This window comes from Pholcus phalangioides, unplaced genomic scaffold, assembly GCF_987345545.1.
Source record: "Pholcus phalangioides strain wild (caught in Gottingen) unplaced genomic scaffold, Ppha-v1.0 ptg000012l_1, whole genome shotgun sequence".
Lineage (NCBI taxonomy): Eukaryota > Metazoa > Arthropoda > Arachnida > Araneae > Pholcidae > Pholcus > Pholcus phalangioides.
Genome location: NW_028301605.1, coordinates 2,861,095 through 2,877,961, shown reverse-complemented (window position 1 = coordinate 2,877,961; position 16,867 = coordinate 2,861,095). Strand labels below are relative to the sequence as shown.

General features: G+C 40.1%; 1 protein-coding gene across 2 annotated transcripts in view; it reads left to right on the top strand.

Annotated features, from left to right (window-relative positions):
* Positions 1–16,867, top strand: part of LOC149079144 (sodium-coupled neutral amino acid transporter 7-like) — a 36,461-nt gene that overhangs the window by 15,596 nt on the left and 3,998 nt on the right. For both annotated transcript variants that reach the window (XM_089240025.1, XM_089240026.1), the window contains exons 3-9: positions 6,686–6,807; positions 8,297–8,495; positions 9,979–10,114; positions 10,895–10,987; positions 15,093–15,150; positions 15,243–15,505; positions 15,611–15,810. In XM_089240025.1, coding sequence (XP_089096151.1) covers positions 6,686–6,807; positions 8,297–8,495; positions 9,979–10,114; positions 10,895–10,987; positions 15,093–15,150; positions 15,243–15,505; positions 15,611–15,810 — 1,071 coding nt within the window. The remainder of the gene's footprint in view (positions 1–6,685; positions 6,808–8,296; positions 8,496–9,978; positions 10,115–10,894; positions 10,988–15,092; positions 15,151–15,242; positions 15,506–15,610; positions 15,811–16,867) is intronic.

Sequence of the window (16,867 nt, the reverse complement as noted above, 5' to 3'; positions counted from 1 at the left end):
AACACCCTGTACGTTCATTTCTACGTTTCTTTAAATGTAGATTAATTTCTTTCACGAGTGCGCAGGAAGGTGCCATATTGGTTAACTTAGACATGGGTTGTATGTCCCTCAAAGAAACAGGGAGATATCACGTGATCCAAAAAGCCTCATTGAAGAAAACCCGGGCCGCGCCAGGTATTATAGCTAGTAACTACATAAATATGCGAGTGAAAATAAAAGGAAAAAGGAGCCACGGCAGGTGATTACAAGGGGACACAGAGCCCCTTGTAAAACACAACAGATACTGTAATCAATAAACAAAAAGTGAAAATCAAGTAAAAGGGAAGCCGCTGCACATGATTAAGAGGGGACACAGAGCCCCCCTGAAAAAACATAACAGAGTTAATAAGAATATAAATCACTAGTTATCACCCGCGGCTTCGCTCACGTGGATTTGCTAATCTGAAAATTACTCGGTGATGTATGCTATCCTCATGTAACATTAGAACCCTTCATGGGGGGGTCCTTCATTCAGAACCCCTTCTTGGGGGATGAATTTTCAGAAATCCCATGTTGGTGGGTATGTACGTTATAAAATAATATATTGACTAAATTTCGGCTCAGTGATGATTGTTCCATATAACCTTCGAAATCCCCTCCCGTCCCTTAGGGGGTTGATTTTTGAAAAATCCCTTCTCAGTGAGTCCCTAAATTATGATACAAAAATACTGACCAAATTTTATGAATCCTTCGGTGGTTTCGGCGGGATTTCTATGTTAGCTTTGAACGGCACTATCAGCGACAACCACTTAGGGATCGAATTTGGAAAAACTCTTCTTAGTTGGTCTTTACGTCATGAAATAAAACTTTTGACAAAATTTGATATTTATAGCTTTAGCGGTTTCTCGACTCGGCGATGAGGAATCAGTCAGGACATGTTATTCTATATATATATAGTGTATAGATATGATGCATATAAGTGAAATATGGTGGATGACAAGTACGACTTATTTCAGAATTTCGTAGGAACCTTTTCCCTGTTTTGGTCTTTCTCGTTAGCCCCGCCTCTGACAGAACCGAATGCGTCCGCTTTGCTACTTTGTTAATTACGTTAGTTTGCACAATAACTTGACTGCCCATTTTACCAAATTCTTTCCAAAATTATCTTTTTGATTATTTTCACTACTATCTGTTTATTTATATTATTGGCTTTCCTCCATTTAAAATAAGAAATTTTGTATTTGCTTATGAGGTAACTTCCACTTGGAATGTTTTCCTCACATCCATTGCAGTTGAATCACGTACGTTAACGAGTGAGTGTTGTGTCTGATTATCCAGTGCTGCCATCTATATTTCAGACGTGAAGTGAGCGAAGTGTAATGATTGAATATTTGTACCATTGTAGGCTTGTTGCCCTCTGTGACGAGACTTTGAATGCTAGTATCAAAAGACATTGCAGCTTAGTAAAACAGCACTATAACGAGACATCACTCATTTAAAACAGTAAAATAAGCAACTGAAATTGAAAATAAGTCATATCAACACAGCACGTTTTGTGTGCTGATGTCTTCTAAAAAAAGGATTTGGGGCCGTGACGTCACACAGCAGCTCCGAGACCATGCCCTACTAAGCCAATGCGGCAAGCACAGTTGCACTACGTGTCCTGGTTTGGATTGGGGTTCAGATATATATATTCTGCATACAATGAATTTGCTAAGAAATCAATATTATCGAGTATAGTGTGCCCCGCTTCTGGATATGAGAGGACCCTGGTTGCGACTGAGGGAACCACAAAGGAAAAAAACGTCCAGGGAGCGGGAGGAAGGCTAACAATAATTCGCGAAATACTTTTTTGCTTACCCCAGATCTAGTTCCGTATCTGGCGCGCATCAATCCGTTTTTAGCCCTTATAATGAAAAATAAATAAATAAACAAACAATGACCCGAATCGAACGAAAACCGATAAGGTTTCGATCAGGGTGCGTCGATTTAAGCATGATGACGCGTTAAATCGTTATCGTTATTATGATCTCGATTCGAAGCGTCTTGGAGGAATCGATATCGTCAATAAGCGTATCAATAACGCTTTCCTTTTTTTAATCAATCATATTGATGAGATACGTCATAAAAATAGTAGTTTCGAAAATCCACAGAACAATCGAGAAATTCCGCGAGATTTTATCTAAGATAATTGCAGAAAAACAAATTGAAGGAGTCAGTTACAGTTATCTCAGTTATCAATTATCATCTCTAATTAAGAAACTAAAATTAAAGAAAACGATGAATATCTCTTCTTTTTTTTTGGAGGGGAGATGATTATGCGTCGTATTCACGGGGCTATTTCGTCATGGCCGCCGATGATATTCACGGTCATGAAGGACGCCAAGGACGAATTCACGCTTACAACACGTGATAGTGTTAAAATCATGATTATTCTTCGTTCCTTTTCCTCACGGAGATAATCATTAATGGTGTTCTTCGATAATTTTTCTATTCGGAAATGCAAAAGCACGTTACAGGTCTTTCTGAATGCACAATAAAAAATCTCCTATTTATCGGTATATTTTATGCGTATTTTCTGTTTCTATTTGTTTATGTTTGTGTGTGTGTGATATGTTGGTTTATTTTTTGAATGAACGGGGGAATATGCGGACTTGTCAAATTTAGCGGTACACAAAAGGCGGATAAAATTTCCTCTGTTCCTGATCTTTGGCCAGGATTACACTGCTAAAGTTTGATAAATATCTTTTACGAAAGTTGAATAAAATAGCAACCAATAAGCCTGTTGATTACACTCGCTCGAATGCAACCCATACTCTCATTGGTTGAATTTTTTTAAGTTTTATACAAATACAAGGCCACAACAGGCAAAATGCCCAATGAGGTGACTAAGAAAAAGATGCCTATAACACAGATATGGGTGTCATATAGTTCTAAAATACAGCAACCCAATTAAAAGTGCAATTACAAGCAATATATATTCATGATAAAATATTATACGATTCCCATAAAGATTAGTTATGGTTGTCTTATTTCTAAGTATGGATAGATTCTGAATTTACCCCAACATGTTTATCGTATGTAAACGTGTCAATTGTGTTAGAATTTACTACCTCCGGGAGTAAGCTATTCCATTTATTAACAACCCTATTAGAGAAAAATTCCCTGCGACACCGTAACCTTGAATTGTTCCTTACCTATCGATACTGGTTTTCCCTTGAAGTAAATTCATATCATGTACTATTCGTCTTACCATGGTGGACGTGACAAATATTCTTCGATACATAATCATGAAACGTGTTCGTACTCAGAGCTGCAATGAGGAGGGAGCGAGAGGGTCTTTAAACTTTCAGACACGGCGGGCCACCAACTCATGCAATTCATAGTGAATTTGTCGAGCTCCCTCTCGAAAATTTTGGAAATTATTATCAAAAGGCAATTGGTGAAGTGTATAGACGAGAATAATGTATTGTCGGATAATCAGCATGGATTCAGGAAGGGGAAGTCATAAGTACCTCCTTCGCTTTTATGATCGCGTGACTAAAGGCTGAAACACACTAAACTGACGTGTCGTGAAATCACGCCACGTCAGAGAAATTTCCACGAATAAGATTTCACGAATTCAACATCGTAGTGTGTTTCGGTCTTAATGCATCACACCAGTGTGAACACCATATAATGCCCGATATGATCTCGCGTTATATGACGTCACGTGGTTACACGTCACATCATAGTAGCGTGTATCCGCCTTAAGGCTTTGTTTGCGTAAAGGCAAAAATGTAGATGTTGTTATCTTGGAACAACAAAAAGGGCTCAAGCTCAATAGAGCTACAAAGACATCAGAAGAGCTCATCGAAATAAATTGTATAATAGAAATACTTAAATCTGTATACACTTTTTTATAGTAATGTGTTTTTATATTCATGTGTTTTATATGCATAATAAAGAACCCGACACCGCCCAGTCCCCTCATCCGGGGAAATGGCTAAAATTGACAATGGTCGATAGAGCCTGGGCGGTGCACGGTATGAAATGAAATGAAATGTTGTTATCTTGATTTCCGGAAGGCATTCGATCGGTTCCAACATGGTAAACTCTATAGTCCGTTTCAGGTTAACTTTGCAGTGAAGGGGGAAGCTACGAGGGAACCGCATCACTCGTTGCTATGGGAACGAAAGTCTCTTAATCAATGTATCGATGCGCGGCGTTGGTAAAGTATGGTTGATTCTCGCCAATCTCACTGAGGAAACCTCTTTTTTACGTGTAACGTAATGCGCGTAAAAAAAATTGCAGAAAGGCCAATGCTTTCATTGCTTTCAGAAATTAAAGTGAGGTTTTTGAAGTCATTTGTTTTTTGTTATTTTTTTGATTGAAAAGTGTTTTAAAATATTTAGAAGAAATAATTATCTTATTATTATTTGGTCGGCTGAAGTTGGTTTTCTGTGGTTCCCAACTTCAAGGCGCAAATGCGAGCCGATCTCCCCGTTAAAAAGTCTCGCCACAGAGAGCAACAGTCCTACAACGATAAGTCATTCAATCATAACACTTCACTCATAGTTAGAAAAACTGGTGGCAGATGGCAGCACTACACATAACAAGCATTACAGAAAAACAAAAAAAACTTCACGTCAGGTTTCACTACACGTACACGCACATTCCCGCATGTACCGATTCGTTGGGTGGGGGGGGGTGCATGTGTGGTGTACCAGTAGTAGGTAGGGTCTCCAAAAAATGGCTCGGGGATCCATGATGTTCTTAAGTCAGCCACCTCGTTGGGCAATTTGCCTGTTGTGGCGTTGTATTTGTATCAGTGTGTCACTTACTCTTCATTGATGTGCCGTAAGTAACACTAAAAATTTCAGAAAACATATATAGCAATATTCCGTTCCCTCAGCTGAAATTTATTTGTAGAAAAAATTCCAAACAATAATATACAAATACAACGCCACAACAGGCAAATTGCCCAACGAGGTGGCTGACTTAAGAACATCATGGATCCCCGAGCCATTTTTTGGAGGCCCTACCTACTGCACCCCGCGGAACCCCCAACGAACCGGTACATGCGGGAATGTGCGTGTACGTGTAGTGAAACCTGACGTGAAGTTTTTTTTGTTTCTCTGTAATTCTTGTTATGTGTAGCGCTGCCATCTGCCACCAGTTTTTCAAACTATGAGTGAAGTGTTATGATTGAATGATTTATCGTTGTAGGACTGTTGCTCTCTGTGGCGAGACTTTTTAACGGGGAGATCGGCTCGCATTTGCGCCTTGAAGTTGGGAACCACGGGAAACCAACTTTAGCCGACCACCACTGTGGGGTTCGAACCCGGATCCTCGCATCGCGAGTCCGTCACTATAACCACTCGACCACCACAGCGGCGAGAGCAACGTATAATTTTAAAACACTGTATATTACGTCGATGCCACTTGTTTTGTTTTCACGACAGTTGTAGTCTTTTGTTGTGGTTGATGTGCTGCTCATGCGGTTATTACGGATGATTCTCATCGAGTTTTGTTTACAGCGAGTATTCAAAAACCAAAAATATAGTATTCAGGAATGGAAGAGCAGAGAACTTTTAGCGTGGCTATCTCCGGTTAAAAGAAAGATACAACTGTCACATAAAAGATGGAAGCCTAAACCACTGTGGGCTCCCTCTCTCACTTATTTTACCTGAAGAGACACTAAAGGCAAGGGGCATCTCGAGAAACAGGCGGCCCCTGCTGTGGGTGGAAGGTGGCGTCCGTTCGTGCGAGTGGAAGACGCGACTCGTGTCAACACTCTCCGTGATCGGAAACTAAAACTAGCCCATAAACATAGCAAAAAAAAAAATACAGTCCAATCCCGTTATAGCGAAAATCTCGTTTTAAACCAACACTTTTCCAATCCCTCAAATAAGTATACATAGGAACAATGTGCAAACAACCTGAAATTCATTTATATCGAAGTGATTTCTCCGGTCTTTTGGAGTTCGTTATAACGGGATTCGCCTGTAATTAAAAAAAAAAAGGAGGACCTAAAACCAAAACTTCTGCACCCATAAAGAGCCTCTCACAACGGTATCGACGCTCCGTGGAAGAGAAACACTTCCTGTAATCTATGAGTGAATATCCGAACTCACTGAAGCCTATTTTCGGGAGAAAATAAAACTGATTGAATATATTCGTGAAGGATCACTGTAAACCTCCGATGTATTGGAACTATATTTTGCGGCGAAGGAATACACTCTCTACCGTTCTCTTCACTGCAAAGTTAACCTGAAACGGACTAAACAACTGGAAGTATACCTCTAAGATAAACGGTTCAGTAAAACACAATACGTCCTGTTTGTTATGCACCCTGTATAATAGAGCACTTAATGAACAGTACTTTTTATACGGATTTCTTTTTGTTCACATATTGATCAATATGACCATCCCCCTCCACCCCCTGATAATAAATGACTAGTAATTCAGGAACCGCCCGAGTGGCGTGGTGGTGAGATGCTCGACTACCACCGTTAAAATCGCTGTCACGGTCGCACGTTCAAACCCGAGTGAGGATATGGATAAGATATTTTCCCTAACGCTTGAGGCGACCACCGGTAGACGGCGCCTTCATTTCCATTAACGGCAGTAAATTATAATATAGCGATGTGACCAGAGTTTGTGTTTGGCGAAGTAGCAGTAATGCGGGAAAAAAAAAATTATTAATGGATATTGTATTTTTCAGGTACGAATTGGGTCATGACGTCGTTCTTGATAGTGAATACCGCTTTGGGTATCGGACTCCTCAATTTCCCATCTGCGTATGGTCAAGCTGGAGGCGTAGTATCCGCTACTTTCATACAGTTTGTAAGCATGGTTTTTTAATTAAGTTTTGATCATTCAGTGTTCTCTCTTCAAAAACGTTGAAGAAAATCGTATAATAAGGTAGAATGGTTGAAAATTGTGAGATTTCTCAACAGATGCGCACGTTATACACGCTCAACCCATGGCCAGCGGGCCAAATGTGGCTCTTTGTCACATGATGTGACCCACGACCTCAAACATAATTCTGTAAAAATAAACTACGCAACCATAGGTGCTCGCAGAATTTGCTCCGGAGGGGGAGTTCAGATTTTTTTTTCCCTTCTGAGGGGGCTTTACGTTTTTTCCTGCAAAACAACACTACAATCTTGGTTCAATGGGGGGGGGGGGCCTTTTGCGTACGCCAATGTACGCAACACATTCCAGATCATTTAAGGGACCAGAGTAACGTCCGAGTGCCCCATTGGTACGATGCTCATCTTCCACTATGAAGGTTACCGTCAAGGTCCACGTGTTCGAATCCGGGCAAGAACATCAGAAACACGTTCTTTGCCTCTCGAACATGGGGGTGATCGCTGGAGATGGTGCCTTCATTCCCCAACCAACACCTCTTGGTTGGAAATTTCCGTATATATATGCGTAAAGCGTAATATGATCAGAGTTGGTGTGCTGTAAAGTAGATCACTTGAGTGACCTTCGTCGTGAGAGTCCTATACCAAAGCAGATAAAAAAACACTTCCCACACCGGGAATCCAACCCGGGCCCCCTCCTGGGTGAAAGCTAGGCAACTAGATCACAGCGGATATCTTGAGTGTGTGTGTGTGTGTGTGTGTGTGTGTGTGTGATCAGCGTTAAGTTCCAGATCAGTTAAGTGACTAGCGTTTCACTTACAGATCGGGCAACTAGTAGCATATTTATCAGATCACCGCGACACAGTTTGAGGTCACTTAAGGGACCTGCGGCACATTTCCAAATCATTTTAGACTTGAATTTTGAGTCACAAATATCATATTTACTGATCACCGGGCACAGTTCAAGAGCATTTAAATACCCCGCGATCCAGAGTATACTCTAAGGACCCGTTACATTCCCAGATCCCTTAAGTGACTCACGGCATATTTACAGATAGCCGCGGCGCAATTCCAAAGCAGTTGAGTGACAGACAGCACATTAAAAGTTCACTTAAAAGACCAGTGGCACATTCGCAGTTCGTTTAAGCGACCCATAGCATATTTAAATATCACCCGGCACAGTTCTAGAGTATTTAAGTGACCGTGGGGCACAGTTCGAGAGACTCACAGCACATTTACAGATCTTCAAGCGACGCGCGGTGCAGTTTCAAATCATTTAGTTAAGTGGCCCGCGACATGTTTTCAAATCAATAAAAGGGCCCCCGCACTTTCCAAAAGGTTGAACACCTTTGGTGAACGTGGTATGTGATGTTTATGAATTGATAATTAGTAAATCATAATCAGACTTTTACTTGTAAAGAGTTGCTGATCATAATTATAAAGATTATACTTCTTATTTGCAGGTAATTCTTTTCATGATGATATCCACGATGCTGATCCTAGCATATTGTTCGGATTTCCAAGGCGACAGCACCTACCAGGACGTGCTTCGCACGATGTGTGGTAAAAGGGCTCAACAGCTCGCTGCTCTGTCCATAACGTGCACGCTGTACTGCGTTTGCGTGGCTGTACTCATCATCATCGGTGACCAGATGGACAGCTGTAGGTACCTGGATATTTTTCTAGAATCGTAATTAATGAATCTCGCTTGTGACATCGATGAAAACGCAACAGCCTCGGATATAACGACACATTTCCCGGCGCGCTTTTGTGTCCCGTTTTTTCCCCAGGAAATTCCTAGAATTCCAACTGATCACTGTTATTCTAATTTGATACCTAACGATAATTGCACATTGATATGATCTCCGTAAACGGGAAGTTCCCATATTTCCCTCATAATGTTGCCGAAATTTGTAGAAACTTTAAAAATTCATAAAAACCGGAAAAATAACCGAAATAAAAAAAAACGGTTTGCAGGGTTAGCATCGCTAGGTCAATGGAATTTTTTCGACAGGAAGGAAAAAACAACAACTAAAAAACAGCCGATAGGTGGAGGTGACGTACACAAGTCAAAGAAAAGATACGCAAATAACGAACAGAATGCCTCCAAACCGTTTATGTGTTTCACATGAGCCACCACCACCACCACAGGGGATAACACATTGCATTCTAATCACGAATCCAGCAACGGCAGAGTGCAGCAGGTCCACATACACGGTATACAACAGTGAACTGATTGTGGATTAGGAGCGCGCAAGTTCTTATAACCGTCTCATTTGCATATTTCCACTGAAGTCACTCGTTCCAGTGCCATCTGTCGGCTGTTTTGATCCCCCCCTCCCCGGTCTTAAAAAAATTCCTGTGACCTAGCGATGCTAAGCCTGCAAACCGTTTTTTTATTTCGGCTATTTTTCCGGTTTTTATGAATTTTTAAAGTTTTTACGGACTTTTTGCCCACCCTGTATATTCTTTTCCAGGGCATAGAGACCCTCTTCAATGTGGGTAGATATGCAGCTATAAATTCAAATATTTTGTACTGCTCTCTGCTTGCGATGTAGTAACTACGCAAAGAAAATTTCAGGCACCATGGTGACCTGGGTTTTGTCCAGCCCTGGTCTTTACTATAATCGTATATATAGACGAAGATAATAATGGATATAATCTTTATGAAATGTATTTGACTATGAATGAATAATCACCACACATAGGTTTTCCTTGAATACCTTTCCTTTGACCTCTTTGAGATCGCGGGCGTAATATTACGTCCGAGCACCAGTGGAATATACTCTCTCTCTCTCACTCACACACACACACACAAGTAGTTCTCTTTGTTTTCTTTTCCCCTCTCTTCACCATCGCGAAGCTTTATAGTAAACCTATTATCTATACGGAAGTTGCTTATTCTTCCTCCCCTCCCTTCTGTTTTCCTGTTTTTTTAATGATTTTTTCCCCCCACCTTTCTACTATATAGGGGCCATTCAAGTATTACGTAAGCAGATTTTCAGCCATTTTTGACCCCTCCCCCAAATCTCTGGCGCAAATCATTCAGTACTCAATTGTCCCCGTGGCGGTAGACCCGAGTTGTGCTCGGTTCGAAAGATAAACTCATACATCATGATTTTTTTTCCCTCTTCTTTTTTTTCAGTGTTCGTGTCAGTTTTCGGACCGACATTCTGTCACAGATGGTATCTTGAGCGTCATTTCACCATACCGGTCGTATCCATATTGTTCATACTTCCTTTATGCTACTTCAAAAGGGTCGATTTCTTAGGATATGCCGGGTAAGTATTATCAGCATACTCATGCCGTTATACAGGGTGTCCCGTGAATCCGTGAATACAGTAGACTCCGGACTATGTGGTGGAATGGTAGTCCGTATAATAGAAAAAGCCGGATTGTCCGGAGTTCCATAAATGCTCACTTCTCCTACCCCCCCCCCCCCATTCATACCACCAAAAACACCCTTTTTATACCAAATACCGGGCCTATTTATATTTTCCTGACCTCTAAGAAGAGGTGAATATTAATAAATGTTTGTTGAACACTGAATTCAGTGACGTATTTACCGGGGGGGGGGGGCTTAGCGGTCTATAGACCAGGACTAGGTCAGTGAGTGACCAAAAGAGTGACCTAGAGAGTTTGCAAGCATGTGAATGACCAAACGTGTGACCTACAGAGCGAGGGACCAGGACCAGGGTCAAAAGGGTCGATTTCTTATGATATGCCAGGTAAGTATCATCAGCATAATCATACCGTTATACAGGGTGTCCCCACGAATCCGTAAATGCAGTAGACTCCGGACTACTGATCTGGAGCATGTACAAGCATGTGAATGACTAACTTAGAGACACAGGTGTACTTGCAGAAGTGGGAGGGAGGAGCTAGTGGGCTTATAGCACAGGGTGGTGAATTCGAGGAAAGAGTAGTCAAGAAAATTGGACTAGAATGGGAGAAGCGCCGAAAAATTGGCCCACACACAGGCGGCAAAACCATAAATGCACCTCTGGGAACAACTTGTATTCTCTCTCATTCAATTTTTCTTTATATCCTCTTTACAACAGATCAGTCGGAATATTCGCCATGTTGTATCCCGTATTTCTGACGTTCTACGTTTACATGAAGCTAGACGTCCATACCACTGACATCAAAACCAAGTAAGTATATTCTGTGCTTCGTAAATTAAACTCATTCAATGATGGATATGAGCAACACTATGTCACCGAAAGTCTGTGTTCTTTTCCTGGAGTTCAGTATTTCCCCGAATTTCTAGAAAACTACTGGGCGAATCGTTCTGAAATTTCAGTCATATATACCTGATAGTGGCACTCACCATTTCCAGTGAAAATTTAGTCATGAATGCATTTAGGGGACCGACATAAAATTAAGTATGCAAAAAAAAAAAGTTTTTCATCAACCTGTATCAGATAAAGCTGCAAATGACTTGAAACTTTGAAAAAATATTGTATTAACATTGTGATTGAACCCAGGCTTCACACTCGGTGATATAAGCTCATTGTCCCAGGGGACCCGAGGGCCTCTGGGGGGGGGGGAGGGGGGACTTAACCATTCATTGAGCTTGAACAAGATATATATACATGGGCAGGTGCCATTATGCACATCGCCAGTAAACAATTTCAATTTATTAATATGTTAGATGAATGATAACAATATATTAGGTCATAGTCCGTTTCAGGTTAACTTTGCAGTGCAGAGAAAGGTAGAGAGTGTATTCCTTCGCCGCAAAATATAGTTCCCATATATCGGAGGCTTACGATGATCATTTATGCAGAATATTTCAATTTTTTTAATGATTGAAAAAAAATACTGAGAACATATTGTTCTGAGTCGATCTTTATTCGTTTAAGAATTTCAAATTACGTCACCATTATACGTAAAAAAAGATTTTTCTCAGTGAGATTGGCGAGAATCAGCTATACCTTACCGCTACCGCGCATTGATACATTGGTTAAAAGGCTTTCGTTGCCATAGCAACGTGTGATGCGGTGCCCTCGTAGACTCCCTTTCACTGCAAAGTTAACCTGAAACGAACTATAGAGAAAACCACCAAGGACCCATGCTGGTTGTTACAATGAAGTTAATTCAATAACATTTCAATTATCATACAGTGTGAAATAAAGAGTCAGTGATTTATGTAGTGATTTTTAAGAGTGAAAACAAAAAATTATGAAAAAACATCAAAATAAGGGCGGGGGGGGGGGGGTTTTGGGGGAATTGCGATTACACAAACACATATAACATATAAAATACAAATCTATATAAATAATGCAATAATTTAACGGTCACAGGGGGTGACCGTTGAAGACCGTTGAAGACTTTAGTGATTATTAAAAAAAAATCTATAAATCAACATACGATTATGTATGAAATGGACTGGCAGAGCAGTTGACAGCAAGGGAAAATATTATATATATATTTTAAATATATAATATAATTTTAAACAAGTATAAAATTTATGACCGAAAAATGGTGATTGAGGTAAATAATCACAAGTTATAAATCATAAAATCAAGAATAGTTTTTGCTGAAATTAGATCTGCTTCTCTTCAGGGATTTTCATCGACACTTTTCATTGATTGATTGTAACTGCTTCAATCTGTTGCACCGCGTGGTTTGATTCGGTTCAAACGACATTCGTCAGAAACTGCTACCTTTAATCAGCTTCTCGATAAGCCACTTGGATCATATCTATTCTCGAGTACTCTTGCTCCTCTTCTCGAAACAGATGTATGAGGTCGCTCGCTTTCTGGGTGCACTTGACGTAAACTGTACTGGGTGTACTCAGTATATGTACTCATGCCTTAAGACGGCATGGGCCCACCCGGGCAAAGCTCGAGTCCTCACAAAAACGAGACCTGGTTGAAATATTCGAGAATTTGTTTGGTAGGGCCCAAATTATTAGGCAATCAATTATCCCGGGTGGCCCCATGATACACTTAAGGGGCCATTCAAGTATTACGTAAGCAGATTTTCAGCCATTTTGACCCCCCCCCCCCTTCCTTGTCAGCAAAATTTCGTCAGCAGCTTAGAACATTTCATATCTTCAAAAAGGGGTGGTTGATGACGTAAGCAACCTTCAAACCTCACCCTCCTTGTCATCAAAATTTCAAATTTCCTTTATTTATCAGCAAATCCGAAACCCCCTCTCCCCTTCGATGCTGACGTAATACTTGAATGACCCCCTAAGAATGACCTTGATGACCCCACTGCGTGTACTGACTGTTCAATACTTGTGTGCATTTTCGCGAAAACACAAATGTTTTCTATAAAACGTCCGATTTTCATCGCATGAGTTTTTCTTAAAACATGCCGAGTTTTCCACCGATTTTTACGAAATTTACGGAAAGCATGACACTATGCATAAAAGACATACGGTATAGAAATTTTAAATGCGACAAATTTTTAATTAATGAGACATGAGTATTTTTAGTCGATGATTATTGATTGCGCACGAGCGAGAAATGTTTTATTTTTCATAATTTGATTGCCAGATGTATAACGTAACTTATGTAACAATTCCAGATGGATATCGTGAAAACTCAGAAAGATATACGCGATATTGTGGACTGTAATTTCGGAATTTGCTGAATATTAAAGGGATTTTCCACAAATTTGTAAACGATTATTTGTTGTTATTTCATTTTACACATCAGTTTGTTACAAAAAACTTCTCTTACTTAGCATAAGACACGCGTCATCGCTCATTCGCATAACTCTGTGTGGTTTTTTCTCGAAATAATCAAATAACAGAAAATAATCAATTACCAATTTTTGTGGAAACACCCTTAATATTCAGTTACTTCCACAGCAAGTTTCGAAATTACAGCTCGCAATATCACGTATATCTTTCTGAATTTCCACCACATGCACCTGGAATTCTCATATAATTTGCGATATATATCCGGCAATCCAATTATGAAACAATCAAAGTTTATATTTCTTGCGCATGCGCAATCAATAATCATTTGCTTAAAATACTCATATCTCCTTGAATAACAATTTGTCACATTTTAAATTTCTCTACAGTATGTATTGTGTATAGCGTCATGCTTTTTGTAAATTTCGTAAAAAAATTGGTTGAGAAAACTCGACATGTTATAAGCAAAAATCATTCGATCAAAATTTGAATTTTTATAGAAAGCAGTTATTATCATCGTGAATATAAACGTTCTATTGTCACGAAAATGCACAGAAGTATTGCACAATGTCAGTACGGTGTAATATATATTTTTTTTAAGTTTCAAGTAATTTCAGCTTTTTCTGTTGCAAGGTTGATCAAAACGTTTTTCTTATTTGGATTTTTGTCGTTCCCTAAATGCAGAGTACCAATAGTACAAGTGAGTACCAATATAGGGTATATATGACCGAAATTTCGAAACGAGATTCGCCTAGTATTCATGTAGATATTCGAGTCTAAACTCCAAAAAGACCACAGACTTTTGGAAACATAGTGTATATATTGGTCGATCAAATGAAAAGGTGACGGAAGTCCCTAGCGAAAAAATACGGTATACCCAAACATGAGTTAGAAGCAACTGTGTGTGTGTGTGCCGTGGACCAGAAAGCACAGATCCAATTGTTTCTTCACCAGCCAGTCATTCTTAAAAAGGGATTTAAGTGCACCAAACCTTTATTATACTCTTCGCAAGCGTCCGAGATTAACCTCTGTGTTCTTTCATATGATTTCTTGAGGTGGGGCGGTCGATGGAAGTCATATAGGGTGACTGATCCGGACTGTAGGGTGGTTGTTCCAGTTTTTTCCCTGTGAAGTTCGTAGAGATGATTGGTTGTTTACTAGGAAACATGTCTGCGAGTATCACCAAGCAAAAATAGTACAAAACCCTGGAAATTTTCGAGAGTAAGCATATAAATTAACCAGGTAGGGTCTCTAGAAAATATCACTTTACCTGAGGACCCATGATAGTCTCCAGACGGCTCTGTTCGTAGGGGCTTCGCGGCCGATCGAGGAAAATAAAACAAATCAGTAAATTTTATAAATAAATAATAACAGAGGGCTACGGGGCTCCCCGCCGTAGAAATTATATACCATAAAAGGCGGGTCAAAAAAGGTTGGGAACCACTCAGGGCCATCTCTATTCTACCGGGTAGAATAGAGACGGCCCTGAACCACTGCTCTCATCAACATTTTCTCATTTGATCACACCAAATACATAGCGTCATTCCAATCCGTGATACCATGTCTTAAATTTTTTTTTTTAATGAAAAATTATTATATTACAGGCCTGATAATTACGCCGCCATGTTCGCCGTGGTACCGATTCTAGGGCTTGGTTACCAGGTGAGCCTTAAGCTTAGTTCCAATTCGTAGTTTTATCGTTTGTAAGGCCTTTATATATAGTTCATTTATGTATTTTATTTTTCGTTTTCAAGTGCCAAGAAGTGGTCGTGCCTATTTATTCGTGCATGAGGAAGAGAGACCTGTGCACTTTCACCAAGTCATCATTGTTAGCCATGTCCATGTTATTCGTCATATACTCCGTGACCGGCTGCTTCGGTTACCTGACGTTCGGCAACGACGTCGAGCACAACATTATGAAGATGTTCGATCCCAATGACCCGGTCGTTCTCATTGGCATTGGAGCACTGATCATAAAGATGACGGTCACCTACCCGATACTGTCACTGTGCGGACGGTAAGAAAAATCCCATTTTCCTTTAATTTTCGAGATGCATTTGTTTTGTATAAATCCTCGTTCCCTTTGTAGTTTTAACCGGTGCTCTCTCTCGTTCCACACTAGAGATGCCGTAGTCGGTCTGTATTCGGAACTCGCCCGGCTCACTATGAGAGAATACCAATATTGTGAGAAGACTAGAAGATACGTAGTCGCCACGGTATGGTTCACGACGTCTCTGGGATTGGCTGTATTCACTAGCGGAATCGGCATAGTCATCAAGTATCTCGGATGCGTGGCATCTGCCAACATCTACGTATATCCCGGTAAGTGAATCATCGGCACTACAGAAATTTTACATACACCGTCACCCGACTTCTAGGGGTGATCGTGCGCTTTCAAGACAAATGCAATGGAACCTTGGGTTGAAATTGTACATTTCTTTAACCTCTTTACGATTACGGGCGTAATATTGAGTCCAAACACCAGTCGAATGGTTTCAAACAAGTTCTCTGTGTTTTCCTTCCTCTCTCTTCATCATCGCGAAGCTTTATAACAACTATTATCTATGGAAGTTGCTTTTTTTCCTTTCCCTCCTTTTTTTATTTCATTACGTATCTTTTTACTATACAGGGTGAATTTGACATGTTCTGCCAAACGAAAGTGGGTGATAGACGAGTCCAAGTGAAACATGAAATACCCTACCAACCCTGTACTATCTCGAACCATCTTCCAGTTATGTGGATAATCGATTATGGAAGAAAAAATGCGCCAAGTCTGAAAAAACCCAAATTTGTGAAGTTTCTGAGAGAACTATTCGCAAACTGAAGACATATTTGGAAAGAACAGAAAAATATTTATAAGGTGACACCATTTTCATCAGAATATCTGGATTTAATGGCGAGTTGCAAGCGCTGAATGATTAGCGAAGTTCAAAATCGAATTGTTGCCAAAATTTTTCATCTCTAATTACGCAAACACCCAACCCTTCTAGCTACAATCGATCAAATTCGCCAAAAAATTTTCCATTGCACCAGCTTTCAAAAGAGCACACAGTGAACCATATCAGTAATCAGGAGAAATTTAGTCCTTTGCTTGCAATACATCACTGAAATCTGCGTTCGTCAAAGTTAATTTTAGAAGGTTTTGGCGAAAATTCGATTCTCTACTTCGCCAATATCTCTCAGTACTTGCGGCTCACCATTAAATACAGATATTCTGTAGATAGAGATAATGTGACCGTGCAGAATTGGTTTTTTTTTGTTTTTTTCTGCCGAGTCAAATTGTCACCAAAATCTGATGGTCATCAAAACCGCTGATTCCGAATTTTTGTTGAATATCTACTTCGAGACAAACGCTGATTTCAGTGATGTATTGCTAACA